The 15,255-nt window shown below is 35.1% G+C and overlaps 1 protein-coding gene across 4 annotated transcripts in view; it reads right to left on the bottom strand.

Annotated features, from left to right (window-relative positions):
- Nucleotides 1-15,255, bottom strand: part of TRAPPC13 (trafficking protein particle complex subunit 13) — a 35,798-nt gene that overhangs the window by 13,645 nt on the left and 6,898 nt on the right. For 2 of the 4 annotated variants that reach the window (XM_060143012.1, XM_060143013.1), the window contains exons 2-7: nucleotides 11,423-11,491; nucleotides 10,760-10,859; nucleotides 9,556-9,640; nucleotides 4,255-4,344; nucleotides 3,125-3,252; nucleotides 302-374 (exon numbers count right to left, since the gene is read on the bottom strand). In XM_060143012.1, coding sequence (XP_059998995.1) covers nucleotides 302-374; nucleotides 3,125-3,252; nucleotides 4,255-4,344; nucleotides 9,556-9,640; nucleotides 10,760-10,859; nucleotides 11,423-11,491 — 545 coding nt within the window. The remainder of the gene's footprint in view (nucleotides 1-301; nucleotides 375-3,124; nucleotides 3,253-4,254; nucleotides 4,345-9,555; nucleotides 9,641-10,759; nucleotides 10,860-11,422; nucleotides 11,492-15,255) is intronic. The other 2 variants (XM_060143014.1, XM_060143015.1) reach the window with 1 other exon arrangement.

Genomic DNA, 15,255 nt, shown 5'->3' with positions numbered 1-15,255 from the left:
GTCAAGGCATGAAAACACAACAAATTGTTTTCTGGATAAAACATTACATTTCCAATGATAATTTCTCTTTTATTTAACTTACTTTAGTCCAACTTTAGATTGCTAGTAACCACAATGATAATTTCTCTGCTTTTATTTAACTTGCTTTAGGCCAACTTTAGATTGCTAGTAATAAGACAAATCAAAAAATATTAAGCTATTTGCTTTATTTGGAGCTTGTTTTTACTGCAGATAAATAGTAGTAATCTCCTAGGGGAAAAAAGGGCATCTAAACACTATTTACCACTGTCGTATTCAATACCTGAAATTTGAAGAATTTTCTAAAATACATTTTTTCTCCACCCTGAGTTGTATAACTCACTGCACACACCAAGCTGAAACAGAAAGATGTTTTAATGATTTTGTATCACTATCAATTTTGTTTTTTAATAGTTAATCTACTAACCTTCAATTCTACCAACAAATTTGGAAAATATTTATACTATGACACGAAAGTGTAGCCAAATGAGCCTAGAGCAGGAAAAAAAGAGTTCCAGTAGATATGGATATAATTCTATGAACAAGAAAGCTGATTAGTAAAATAAGATATACCATTTTTAAAGCAGGAAGTCAGAAACTTTTTTCTTCAGAAAGTAAAGCATAAGCCAAAATAAATCACAGGATAACTAAATAGTTGAATGTAAAAAGTTAAGTTCATATAAACTAGAAGAAAATACAAATTTAAAAAAAATTCCAGGATGAAGAAAGACTTTTTAATATAAATGCAATGGAAAGGAAAAGACTTCCACAAATTTAGAAATTGGATAAATCAAAAACACTAAAACAAAATTTTAAGAAGGACAACAAACTGGGAAAAAATGCTTCTAACAATATGAAGAGAAATTTTTATAAGCAAAACAATATCTCATTCAAAATAGAAGGATATACACATAAATTGTAGTACCATAATCGACTAACAAAAATGTGGAAATGTTCAGCCTCACAAGTAGTCAAAGAAACAAATTAAAATAATGAAATAAGATTTTTCCTTATCTTAGGATTTGGCAAAAATTCTTTCCAAGAAATATCAGGGTTGGTGAGAGTTTAGAGAAACTGACTCTTTATACTGTTGGTGGTTATGAGAAATTTAGAAAAGAATCCTTCAGGGGCTTCCCTGGTGGCGCAGCGGTTAAGAGTCCGCCTGCTGATGCAGGGGACGCGGGTTCGTGCCCCCGTCCGGGCGGATCCCACGTGCCGCGGAGCAGCTGGGCCTGTGAGCCATGGTCGCTGAGCCTGCGCGTCCGGAGCCTGTTGCTCCGCAACGGGAGAGGCCACAACGGTGAGAGGCCCGCTTACCACAAATAAAAAAAAAATAAAAGAATGTTTTCAAAGAATACTGACTAAACTGGGTTCCTGGTGTATTAACAAAGATAAAATCATGCATAATATGATCAAAATTCTATAAAATATTATTTAAGTTACTTATACACATCTGTTTTATATATATATGCACATAAAGGATTGAAATATACCAATATTATAATAGTGGCTATACTAGGTGGTGACATTACAGGTAATTTAATTTCTACTTTATACTTGTACCTAGTACTAAACTAGGTGCTAGGTATTTAGAGTTCATCAAAACTCAACACCTGCTCTCCAAGTGCTCACAGTTGGAAGCAGTGTAGCAAGGTACAGGTTATGAAGTTAGATTTAGATTTGAGTTCTATGCCATTATGTGCTAGCTATTAAATTCTCTAAGAGTCTCATTTTCTGTAAAATGGGGATTTTACACATTTAATATCATTTCAATAAAAACAATTTCAACAAATATTGACCATTGTTCTCGCTAAATCCCAGGGATGCAGGTGACTTTGTGGAACTCATACTTTAATGGGAACGGCAGGCACTCAGTAAGTAATGTCAAGCATAAAAGACATAGAAAAAAATGACAAGTTGTGGATGCTATAAAATAGACAAGAAGGGGGATTTTATCTAGTCTAGGAGGTCAAAAAGTCTCTTTGAGAAAGTCATGATGAATCTGAGATATGACAAAGTAGAAGAAAACTAAACAAAATGACACAGGCATTCCTTTGTAAGGGAAGGATACATTTCAAGTCACAGAGCAGTTCAGAGGTAAAAGAACTGCAGAGTAGAGAGGGAGGGAGGGAAGCATGATGAAAGGTGAGAACTAGAGTACGTAGTTGGTAAGGATTAGTTGTGGAGAGCTCTGCAAAACCTATACAGTTAGAATTTCCTAAGGGTAGTAGGAGATCACTGAAGTGTTAAGTGACTTATCTGAGATCACATAATTAAACAAATAATCAAGGTAAAATCTGAACTCCAGAAAATCTGACTCAAACCTCATACCAACCACAGAATATATATTAAAAAGTGCCTACAACAGAGCTTGTCACCAAAATGAATTAAATAATAGATAATATTACATAATTCTTTAAGACAAAGAAGAGAAGCAAAAATGGTGACGTTAAGTGGAGATGAAGAGAGGCTACTGAGAGATAGTTAACAAGAACTAACAGGACTTTGTGAATCAACTGGATATGGGGGTGGTAAGGCAGATAGAGAAGTCTAAAATTACTTTAGATGGCTGAAATTTTCATATTTGCCTCTCAGACAAAGAAAAATACAGCATTCACATTCAAATACATACACAGGCCAGGAATACAGAATTTGAGATTTTTTTCCCTCATACCTTTACTTTGGTTCTCTGTTTTTGAACTCTCAGGGTAGAGTATATTTATACAGTTAAATACAGAACTGAAAAATTATGAATTTAAAAATAAATGTTATTAACATCAGTTAGCATTTCAAAAGAATAAATGTACTTTTAGAGTGCTACCTGGGTTTTAAAGGTTTGCATGGATTTTTATTTTTAAATAAGATTGTAGATGCAAAAATGAAACTAGAGATAAGTGAAGATAAATTAAGATATTTTTTCCTTTCAAAAATAAACATTTTGTTTAAAGTTTGTTTCTGGCAAGCATGTAAACATGGTACATAAAATTCCTTCTGAAGTAGGTTCTTAGGCTTAGTAACAAGTGGAATAAGTGGAAATAAAGCAAAAATTTCAAATAAAGGCATATATAAGTAAAAGCCTCTGAGATCTAGTAAAATTAATTCTTACATGTGTGTTCCAATCTCCTTTACTTCATGGTGTATGACATCATCTATACAACAATCGGGTTTAAGTTCAGCCACTGCAGCATTGGAGGCGGAAAGATTTAAACGCTGAGAACTTGTCTGAAGATCAGCCTTGAAAGAGAGAATAAAATCCAAATGAGACTGGTTACCTACAGGGTGTGGATAAGTATGGGTGGAAAGAATAGGGGAACAAGAACAAGAAAGTAGGGATGAAGAGGGAGCAACACGTCTCTGTGTACATCTTTTTGTATAGCTCTGATGCTCAGGAACAGGGTAATGGTTCACACACACACACACACACACACACACACACACACACACACACACACCCCTAAAAATAAATACTGATAAAATCAGCTATAAAGTAGGGGGAATCCAAAATGTAATACAAACAGTACCACATGAACCTAACTGTATTACAAATGAACACAACCATACTGGGAGGAGGAAACAGAAAAAAGGAACTAACTTAAGTTTGGCAAACAAAAGCTAAAAATGAAAAGAGCAGCACACAAATGTTTTACTCTAGCTAGCCCATTTGCTGTTTTGCAGGGGTATGGATTAGCAGTTCTGCAACTTCTACATGTATACTAGGACAAAACAAAAAATATATATATTATGGATAACAAGAGACAAGTTTCTTACCTTTGGAGAAAAAAAGGTACAGATAAGGAAAGAGAGAAGCCTGCAATGAAACCTTTGGTGCTGGACTGGAATTTGGGGCATCAGTATGAACATACGGTTTTGAAATTTATACATATACAGATGGATATTACAGAAACATATATAGATGTGTACACATGTGTTAGTATATAACACTAAAAGGTAAATAATCATTCAAAACAGTATTAGATGTCAGAGACCAGCTGATTTGTAGAACTAGAGATCAGCATTAAAGTCATCAACTAAGAAAGGACCATTTTCTCTCTTGCCCCTACCAAGTTACTTTCTAACATATTCCCTCCCTTATTCCTTTTGAACATCGATCATTTTCTCTAATTCTCTTAAATGGCATCCTCCTTTAAGCTCAGCTACTTTCTATCACATTCAATTTTAACTTTCTTTGTAACATTTATTATGATCTATAATTACCTTATTTATGATTTTGTTTACCTGTTTCCTTCTGTCTCCCCTACCAAAGATGTAAGGTCTGTTGAGGCAGGAACCGCTTGCCTTCTCTTGTTCACCACTATAACATGGTGCCTGGCACACAGTAGGCAATTAATAAATGTTTGTTGCATACTGAATGAAGTTATGATAAAACTTCAAGGCAAATGTCAAGACAAATTCAGAGAAAGCAAAGATCACATTAAGTCATGGGGATTAGGGGAGGTTTTGTCCATAAGAGTGCAGATTTTTTAAAAGCTTTTTGTTTTTTTTTAAAATCAGTTAACAGGTTTTCTGCAGTTAATTCTAACCTAACATTCTTAATGCAGCACTTCCAAGTGGAATATTTATTAGTGCTGTCTTTTTTTTTATTATATTCAGTTATTAAACAGTAGTAGCTCACATTTATTGGGCACCTACTATGTGCAAGGCCCTGTTCTAAGCACATTACTCATTTAATGCCCACAACCCTGAAGTAGGTCATTATACTGCCCCTAATTTACAGACAAACCAAGGCACATAGAAGGAACAACTCCCCTTAGGTTATACAACTAATAAGTAATGAAGCTGAAATTCAAAATTCTTTAACAAACATTTCAGAAATTAGAGAAGAGGGGGAAAAGAAACAGTCAAATCCATGGGCTTTCTGTCCAATGTGTTTTCCTATGTATCATTTTTTAAACATTAATCATAACTACAGCATGTATTATATATGGCTGAACACTTTTACTTTTCTCCTTTTTCATCTTATAAACACTGCTGCACTTAACATTTATTTCCTAATTACCTATGAGGGCTTTCCCAGGAGCTGGAGATACACTAGTGAACAACAGACCAAAATCCCTGCCCCTAGGGAATTTAAATGTTTGGGGAAAATAATATAGAGTAAAGGAGGAATGGAGGGCTGGCTTGAGGTAAGGGAATACAATTTAAATTACAGGGTTGGCTTCATGCTACAAATTGGTTTTTGGATGAGCAGGATTTAAAAAGGGAGAGAGGAAAGGGGAAATGGAGAATCATTTTAAGTAAGTTAAAAAAAGCAAAACACCTTAAGTGTGTAAAAGCTCAAGATCAGGAAAGAGTTCGGTATAATTAAGGAATTAATGTTAAAAAATAAGAAAAAAGCAGTTAAAAACATCTAGACTAAACTTCAAACGAATAGAGGCTTTGTCTCTTTTGTTTCCTGCTATAACCCCAGTATCTAGAATTGTGCCTGGAATATATACTTGTTGAATGAATGAGCAAATGCCTATTACTCACCATTGGTTCTCAAAGTATGGTTCCCAGACTAACAGAATCAGCATCACCTGAGAACATGTTAGAAATGTAAATTCTGGGAATTCCCTGGTGGTCCAGTGGTTAGGACTTTGCGCTTCCACTGTCAGGGGCGTGGGTTTGATCCCTAGTTGGGGAACTAAGCTCCCACAAGCCCCGTGGTGTGGCCAAAAAAAAAGGTAAATTCTTGGGCACCATTTCAGATTGATTAAATCAGAAACACTGGAAGTGAGGCTCAGCAATCAGTGTTTTAAAAAGTCCTCCAGATGATTTTAATACCTTCTAAAGTTTAAGAACCAATAGTACAGGGACTTCCCTGGTGGTATCGTGGTTAAGAATCCATCTTGTAGTGCAGGGGATGCCAGTTTGATCCCTGGTCGGGGAATTAAGATCCCACATGCTGCGGGGTTACTGAGCCTGCGTGCCACAACTACAGAGCCTGTGCACTCTGGAGCCCATGCAACGTAACTAGAGAGAAGGCTGCAAGCTGCAACTAAGACCTGATGCAGCCAAAAATAAATAAATAAAATAAAAATAAACCACCAATGGTACAAATCATTAAAGTTATTTATTTATTTTATTATTTTTTTTGCGGTACGCGGGCCTCTCACTGTTGTGGCCTCTCCCGTTGCGGAGCACAGGCTCCGGACGCGCAGGCTCAGCAGCCATGGCTCACGGGCCTAGCCGCTCCGCGGCATGTGGGATCTTCCCAGACCGGGGCACGAACCCGTGTCCCCTGCATCGGCAGGCGGACTCTCAACCACTGCGCCACCAGGGAAGCCCTAAAGTTATTTTTTTAAAAATAAATTTATTTACTTATTTATTTTTGGCTGCGTTGGGTCTTTGTTGTGCGTGGGCTTTCTCTAGTTGCGGCGAGCGGGGGCTACTCTTCGTTGTGGTGCACGGGCTACTCATTGCGGTGGCTTCTCTTGTTGCGGAGCATGGGATCTAGGCGCGTGGGCTTCAGTAGTTGTGGCACGCGGGCTCAGTAGTTGTGGCTCGCGGACTTGGTTGCTCCCCAGCATGTGGGATCTTCCCGGACCGGAGCTCGAACCTGTGTCCCCTGAATTGGCAGGTGGACTCCCAACCACTGCACCACCAGGGAAGTCCCTACTATTTTTTTATTTATAGTACACTATGCTGTCTTTTGTTTATAGAACACTTCATTTTTTGGTAGCATGCTAAGGTTTTCAGACTTACTGCTGAAAACTATTTTTCAGTTAAAAAACAAACAAAAAACCCCCTAGTGGTTTCCAGTTAAACATGACAGATTATATAGCATTTTTATTCTCAAAAACAACACTAAGATGTCAGTAAAGGAATTAAAAGAGTACAGATTCATAATCTCTTTTCCACATTCCAAAATTCCAAGAGCTATAAAAAATTAAACTTTTGAGAGCAGAATTCTGAGTAGCTGAAGTAATGGCAGTAGAGTAGCTGAATCTCCTGAGTCATCCTCAAATAAATAAATAAAATTTTAAAACTATATAAACTCAGTGTTAGTATAGCTAGAGAGCAGCAAATGTCTAAACTTCAAATTTCTGCAAGCTATTTCTCATGCTCTCGTCATAAGCCTTTGCAAAGAACAAGAGAAGTTCATGAAAAATTGAGCTTAAGAGAGAAAAGGAAGGTAGAGACAGGCCTAAGAATGATGAAAAGTACTGCCAGGAAGACAAAGTCTATCTTAAGTGTCAAAATACTGAGAAAGTGCATTACTGGAAGATGAGAGCACAGCCTACAGGAGATATAACAGTATGTTTAATGGTGAAGAGGCAATTCTGGCAAGATAACAATTCAGGGGAAGAAGAGAGTTAAAAAGGAGAAGAACCTTCTGGACACTGTCAGTGAAGAGAAAATGAAGCAGGAGGAGAAAATTGAGGATGCTGTCACTCAAAAGAAAGAGAAAAACTGAGGAACACTCAACCTTTCTTCTTCCACCACCCTCCCAAAAGCCACCCAATAAAGAAATGACACTTTGCTTGCAAGGCTCTAATAGAGTATTCTTGAACTAAGAATATCAAAGCACCCCAAACTGCATTTCACAGAATGCAAAGCTAGCAAGAGTCTTAATCCATACAAAAATACTATTAAAAAAGACCACACAATGATAATTTAAACAATTCACTGATCCAAACTGCCACCCAAAACCAATAGTGAAACAGAAGAAAACTGCAACACAATATTCAAAGTGAATTAAATACCCTCAAAAAAACATTTGGAGATAATTATAAAGCACCCAAGGAAACATAGATTTGAATGAAAATTTACTAAGGAAAACTAAAGAAAAGCAGGCAAAGAAGAGCCAATTTGTATGTAACTGGAGTTTGTAAAATGATAAACAAAATGCTAGTTCTTAGTTAAGAGTAAGAAGACTCTTGGTGGGCACTGTACTGCTCAATAAACATTAGCTATCTCTGTTATTATGCCAAACACCACTGCCTTTATAGAAATTAAAACTGAGCAGAGCCCACAGAAATATAATCACATATTTTATAAGAAATACACTATGGTAATATTTGTTCTTTTTAACATTGACTTAAATTACACACATTTGCTGATTTATTCATCTTACAAAAATAAATTCAACATTTACTGAATGCGAACTGTATGACAGGAAAAAAGTATACATTCTCGAAGTTCTGAAAGTCAGTCCTTTTCATAATCAAATGCAGAGGTCAGCAGACTTTTTCTTTAAAAGGTCAGATAGCAAATATTTTAGACTTTGCAGGTCATACAGTTTGTTGCAACTACACAATTCTGATGTTGTAGCTTGAAATCTGCCACAGATAATACACAAACGGACGAATGTGGCTATATGTCAATAAAATTTTACTTACAGACTGAAATTTGAATTTTATATAATTTTCACATCACAAAATAAGCTTTTGTTTCTTTTCAATTATTTAAAAATGTAAAACCTTTCTTAGCTCATTCTTAGCATAGCTTCATACTGTCTTGCAAAAACAGGCAATGGATCAAATTTGGCCTGCACGCTGTAGTTTGCAGACTCCTGCTCTAATGAAAGGCAGAAACCCTAACCATAGAGTGACAAACACATGTACATGTATGCAAAAATTTGCATCCAGTTTCTGGAAGTTGGGTCATATACGAAACTTGGAATATTTTCTCTCTGAGATCCTTTTCAATTCTCGTACTTGCTGATCATTTTTCAATCTCATTCTAACTGGACTTCCCTTTCCCTTCCATAGGCGATGCTCTAGTGACCTAAACTCACCACTGGAAGACAGCTTTGACCACTTCTCAACAACATACGATGAATTTTTCCTTTTTTTTATGCCCTTTCTTTTCGGGAATAAATTTCCAGTTGTTTAACTGAGCTAGCATATTCTCTCTCTTGATTTCTCAAAACTGCAAGAATATTCTAATTGGCCTATTTCCTACAAACCATCCCATACAATGCTTTCATGACAGTCTTCCAACATAGCCTGAATACCTCTGCTCAAAAGTCTCCACTGACTGCACACTGTCTTAAAATAACCTTAGCCTTAGTCTTGCTTTTAAGATGCTCCACTGTATGGCTACTACATATCTCTACAACCTTACCTACTCTTACTAAGTGAATTCTGTTCACTGCTACAAGAACACATTACGTATTCCTATGTCTCTGCTTCCGATTACCATGTCCCTCTTTGTCTTTTCTTCTAAATCCTGCCATTCTTTTGAGATCCTCTTGTGCTCCCTCTCCGTCAATAAGCCTTCCTGAATGATGCAATCCCCAGTGATCTTTCCTCCTCTTTCAAATTTTATTATGTTAATCACAAAATATTAACAAAAATTTAAAGTGTTATTTACCTTTGGTACATTTTCTCATCCAAGCTATCACAAATTTTGAGGATAAGGAAAAATGATTCTGTGCACAGCATATCTTAGAACTTAGGTGTTCAATTAATACTTGTTATTAATGACAATTAAAAAGTCCAGTATCAAGCAGGCATTTTAATGAAGTTTCAAAACATAAGAAGAGAAATTAAAAAGTTAAAAAAAATTCTCCCGAATAAGAATGCCACTTACTTTAACCAATATATCTTTTACAACTTGATTGCTATCATTATGAACGCTGATATAACTGGAAAAGGTCTCTCCCAAAAATATATTCCTGTGAAATAAAATAAATTTTTAGGCAGAAATCCATTCAACTTTTATCATAAATCTTCTATTTGTGCACCACTGAGAACGTCAAAAGGAGAAATTACTAAAGGATAGAGATCAGGTGAAATACTATTTCAATATTTCTTTGTTTACACTAGGCTGCTCACTCATTACCTAGTGCAATTAAAAATACAGATTTAATCTATAAAACATGCTATATATCTTGACCCTCAACTACTGCCAAAACTGCCAGCCCTCCTAAAAATGTCATTGAGATCAGATCCATGTTAAGAGTCTGAAGAGTTGATACTGAGGAGGCTAGAGAAAGGCAGTTTTTGAAATAACTTATGCCCCGAACCTAGAAGAGACCAAGTTATTGATCTCAGAGTATTTTTTACCAATTTATTTTATTTTTCTTTTTCTAAGTCATTCTAATAAAAATAATGACTAGTGGCATTACTTTATAAATATATGTTATATATATAATGCATATAAACATATAAATATATGTAGATATATTTATAAAAATATTTTAATATGAATACATTTTTTACTTGAATATATTTCTAAGCTTTGAAGACACTAGTCAATGACCACATTCTGTAAACCTTTTGAAAAAACCTGAAAAATTCCTTTTGGTCTCAAATTGTCTCAGTTGCAAACAGAATGGAACCAGGGACTTCTACCTCAGTAATAATCTAGAGTAAGAGAATAGCTAAGAGCAAAAGAAGGAATAAAATATTTAGAACTCCTAATGAGATGACAAGTCCAATAACTTAAGTTGGTAAAGGGCTGTGATGGTGAATAAAAGAGCTGCTTCTGAAAGACACTGAGATTAAATCAGTTAAAATAAAAGGAATATGTAGGCATTAAAAAATATAATAAGATCTAAAGAAGAAAGTTAAAATTCTACCACCCTAGGAATTAATATTTTGGTATGCATCTTATTTTTTTAATTAAAAAAAAACCAGAATCACATAGTATAATTTTGGTAAAATTTTTTTTTGTTTCCAGCCACATACATGTATCATGAGCATTTTCCCATCCCATAGTTACTTTTTGAAAACATGATTTGTAATGGCTTCAGAGTATTGTTGTGTTTCTAATGTGAACATGTCATTCTTACCCAAAATTCTGTGGTAAAGTCAACATTTCTCCCAACATTAGAATCTCTGCACCATTTACAGTTGAAGGATCATCTCTCATGAGCTGGTTAAAGAGGTCTCCTGTAGAAAGAGAAAAACATCAAATTCTAACACCTACTTTGTAAATAACTTTTATTTATGTGACGAAACAGCTGGGAGAGATATTTAAAAAATAATCTCATAACAAAAATTATATTAAAAAAATCTAATTTCTAATCTTCACTACAACAAATGCATGCCAAAAAAATTCTGTTTCTACAGAAAATGAACACTTCAGGAACAAAGGAAAATGTAGGTCATGAGATATATAGAAAGCTCCAATGATTTTTAAATAAAGGGAATGCTAACATACATTGATGGAACATCTGAGGATAAATGAAATTTTAATAGTGTCATTATGAGCAATGCATTTTTACTAAAACTAAAAGTCTCTAGTTGCCACGGGATATCAGTAGTATTTTGATGTATAGATTATGACTGAGACCTATTACTCAGATGGCCACCATTCACACGTACAAAAACAGGCAACAAATAATGCAGCAAAGAGTTAGCATAAGACTGGCAAGGTTAGGCTTATTCCAAGGTAAGGTAATCCAGGTTTCAACTTTTCCCTAGGTGCAAGTAGGATAAAGCATGTGTCATACCAGGCAAGTCTTTCTCTTCACATGTTACTGGAATATTGGTAAATAAAGTAGGCTTAGTCAACCGCATCACTGTGAATTGGGAAAGTAGAAAAAAAAAGAAAGAAAGAAAGAAAGAAAATATTAATATCATTTTATGCCAGTATTTGCAAGTTGAATGTATGGTATTCATCAATTTTATACTAGTATAAAATATAATCTAAATACTTCCTAAACAATATAATATTAAGTATTTCCTAAGATTATTACACAGCAATGATTTACTAATAAAAATGTTAGGATATAACAAAAAGAATTTTATATATGACAAAAAGAACAATTTTGCTTTTATTTACAACCTAATGAATTATAAAAATTAAATGCAAATGAAATATAGCTCATTATACAAAAAGTAGAAAATAATTTCAAAGCTTACGGTATATTACAAGAATAAGGCTTTAAAAAAATCTTGAATGACTTCACTGTAAACAATATCAACAAAATATTAACCAATGTTAGTCTGATAGGGACAAGAATTTAGATGCGCCATTCTGAATATGAAACAATAATTTTATGCCAAAAGGATTTTTGTTAACTTTATTCCTTGGTTATAATCACAGGCCACTGAAGTTCAGTAAGTGGCCCTTTAAGTAATATTAATCCTTTGTAAAAATTATGAAAGTGTCAGTTAATGTGTAGGTTTATAGAATTCCAACCAAAACTAGCATTTGTTCTCGGAACACGACAGAATGTATCTAAAGTTTATCTAGAAAAACAAATAAATAAAAATAAGCTATAGAAATTAATAGGAAACAATGATAAAAAACTGGACATAACATGTAGTAAAACATTTAAGTCCATAATCAACTAATTGGCTTATTAATACAAGACCATACTGACATGTTAGATAATTTAAAAAATTTATTAGGATGCAGCAAAAACAAATCAACATTATAAGGTGCTAGGACAACTGGTTCACTATCTGGGAAAAATGAAATTTAGTTTACAAATTCATTTCAAATATCAAGCTGCATATGTATCAAATAGATGGACAAAAATTAAGCAAGAGAAAACTAGAAAAAGTGAAAATTAAACCTAGTCTAGCGGGGATAGGACATTCTAATTAAAAAATCTTTTTCAATTTTTTGTTAAGATTGACATTTGACCACATCAAAATAAAGACAAATCAGCTCGGTGCTTTGTGACCACCTAGAGGGGTGGGATAGGGAGGGTGGGAGGGAGGGAGATGCAAGAGGGAAGAGATATGGGAACATATGTGTAAGTATAACTGATTCACTTTGTTATAAAGCAGAAACTAACACACCATTGTAAAGCAATTATACTCCAATAAAGATGTTAAAAAAAAAAAGATTGACATTTGACCACATCAAAATAAAGACAAAAATATAGAAGTAAAAATCATACAAACTCATAAAACATTTCAGAAAATGAATCCCAGAAGACTGTTTCTTTATAGTCTATTAAGATGTTCATTCAACTCAAATCTTTAAAGACTATTGATCTAAATGGTCAGTGCACAATATGTGGTATTCGTTAATGTATGTAAAACTGTACCACCTAACTACTAATTAACTAGCTATATCATTCATATCAAATTTAGTGCCTGGGCTTCCCTGGTGGCGCAGTGGTTGAGAGTCCGCCTGCCGATGCAGGGGACACGGTTCGTGCCCCGGTCCGGGAAGATCCCACATGCTGCGGAGCGGCTGGGCCCGTGAGCCATGGCCGCTGAGCCTGCGCGTCCGGAGCCTGTGCTCCGCAACGAGAGAGGCCACAACACTGAGAGGCTCGCGTACCGCAAAAAACAAAACAAAACAAACAAACAAAAAATTTAGTGCCTTTCTCATTTTGGTCTTAGCTTATATGTCATCTTTCTCAGAAAAGAAGTACAGGTCACCCTGTTTCTCTCATAGCACCTTGTATTTATCATGAATTATGTTTATTCACTTATAAGTTTATAGCACTCCTATCCAAACTCCTTTAAGTTTAGGCTCGTATGTATCATGTTAAGTTTTGTGGGCTCGGTGCTTGACACAGGTTCTGGCACATAGTATTAACGCCTCACCAAACTCTTCAAGTAAGTGGTATTTTTGAAGATGTAAAGTTTCAAGAACTGAGGCCATTAAACAATGTTATATTAAATAGATGGCCGCAGACTTCACTTTGCTCAAAAATAATTTTCCCTATTCTTAATTATAAGCCCAGGGTCATAAACCTGGAATGTCATGCTTTATTAGAAACATCCCATGGGCATTCCAAGTCCGACTATTTCAAACAGAACATTAACCAGCTACACATCAATGATGTGGGTGGGAGACTGAATGGGGAAGTGTTTCAAACCTCTTTCACTCTTACTTTTAACCAGGAAAACATTAAAATTAAGTACAATCTGCAGGGGATAAAAAGGTGTTCTGAAAATGACACACAGGAAACAGTTTTTTTCACAATCTTTCAAGACTCTAAGCTCAATTTTAACACCAATTGGTGCTCTATTTCTCTCTCTTTTTTTTTTTTTCATTTCAAGTGAGACCAAATCTTAATAAAGAGGAAATACACTCTCAAAGGAATCCTGAAACACTTTTTTTTTTTGCGGTACGCGGGCCTCTCACTGTGTGGCTTCTTCCGGTGCGGAGCACAGGCTCCGGACGCGCAGGCTCAGCGGCCATGGCTCACGGGCCCAGCCCGCTCCGCGGCATGTGTGATCTTCCCGGACCGGGGCACAAACCCGTGTCCCCTGCATCGGCAGGCGGACTCTCAACCACTGCGCCACCAGGGAAACCCCTGAAACACTTTTTAAAAAGTGTTCTTCACAACACTGTAAATCAACTATATACCCCAATAAAAATTTTATACCCTAATAAAATTTTTTTTAAAAAGTTATACTCAGTTAATAGTAAAAAGTAAACAAGTTAAAATAAACATAAATTCGAAGTGATCAAAAAAAAAAGTGTTCTTAATTCACCTAGATGTGTAGCCAGCTTATTTGCTTATTATATGCTCAAACTTCCATTATGTACAAAAGCCCTTTAAAGCTTAGCTTTTACTGATGCTATGGTTTTCTACGGGATGAGACAGTAGAGGGTGGGTAAAGAACAACCCTCCATTAAAAATAAAAACATCCCAAGCTGGTATTTAAAGTACCAGTTTTCTTCCTATTTTCAAAAAAGGGTAAAAAATCAGCAAGAGGGGATAGCAGTTGGTAAGAAATACCATCATCCTGTGGAGGCAAAGAAAATTACTATAAAGCACAATTTGTCATACTGCAGATTTTTAAACACAAACTGAGAAAGCCAAATTTGTAACATAAAACTATCTCATTCTTTTAAAGAAGATGTGGCACATATATACAATGGAATATTACTCAGCCATAAAAAGAAATGAAATTGAGTTATTTGCAGTGAGGTGGATGGACCTAGAGTCTGTCATACAGAGTGAAGTAAGTCAGAAAGAGAAAGACAAATACTGTATGCTAACACATATATAGGGAATCTAAAAAAAAAATATGCAGACGCAAGAGGGAGGAGATACGGGGATATACGTATAGGTATAGCTGATTCATTTTGTTATAAAGCAGAAAATAACACACCATTGTAAAGCAATTATACTCCAATAAAGATGTTAAAAACAAACAAAAAACTATCTCTTTCCTTGAAGGATGATCCAAAGTATGTCCATAACAAGTATAGATTTAAACCTTATTATTTCCTGTCTTATAATGAATTAATGAAACTCAAAAATTAAACACAATGTTAGAAAAGAGCAAATATCAATTAAAAAAACTGGCAGAGAAACTACAATAAAGCACTGGTTATTAAATGGTAATTATGTATCCAGTCTTG

Source organism: Lagenorhynchus albirostris, chromosome 3 (assembly GCF_949774975.1).
Source record: "Lagenorhynchus albirostris chromosome 3, mLagAlb1.1, whole genome shotgun sequence".
In the NCBI taxonomy this organism is placed as follows: Eukaryota; Metazoa; Chordata; class Mammalia; order Artiodactyla; family Delphinidae; genus Lagenorhynchus; species Lagenorhynchus albirostris.
Note: the sequence above shows the minus strand (reverse complement) of the source record. Positions and strands in the feature narration are given on the sequence as shown.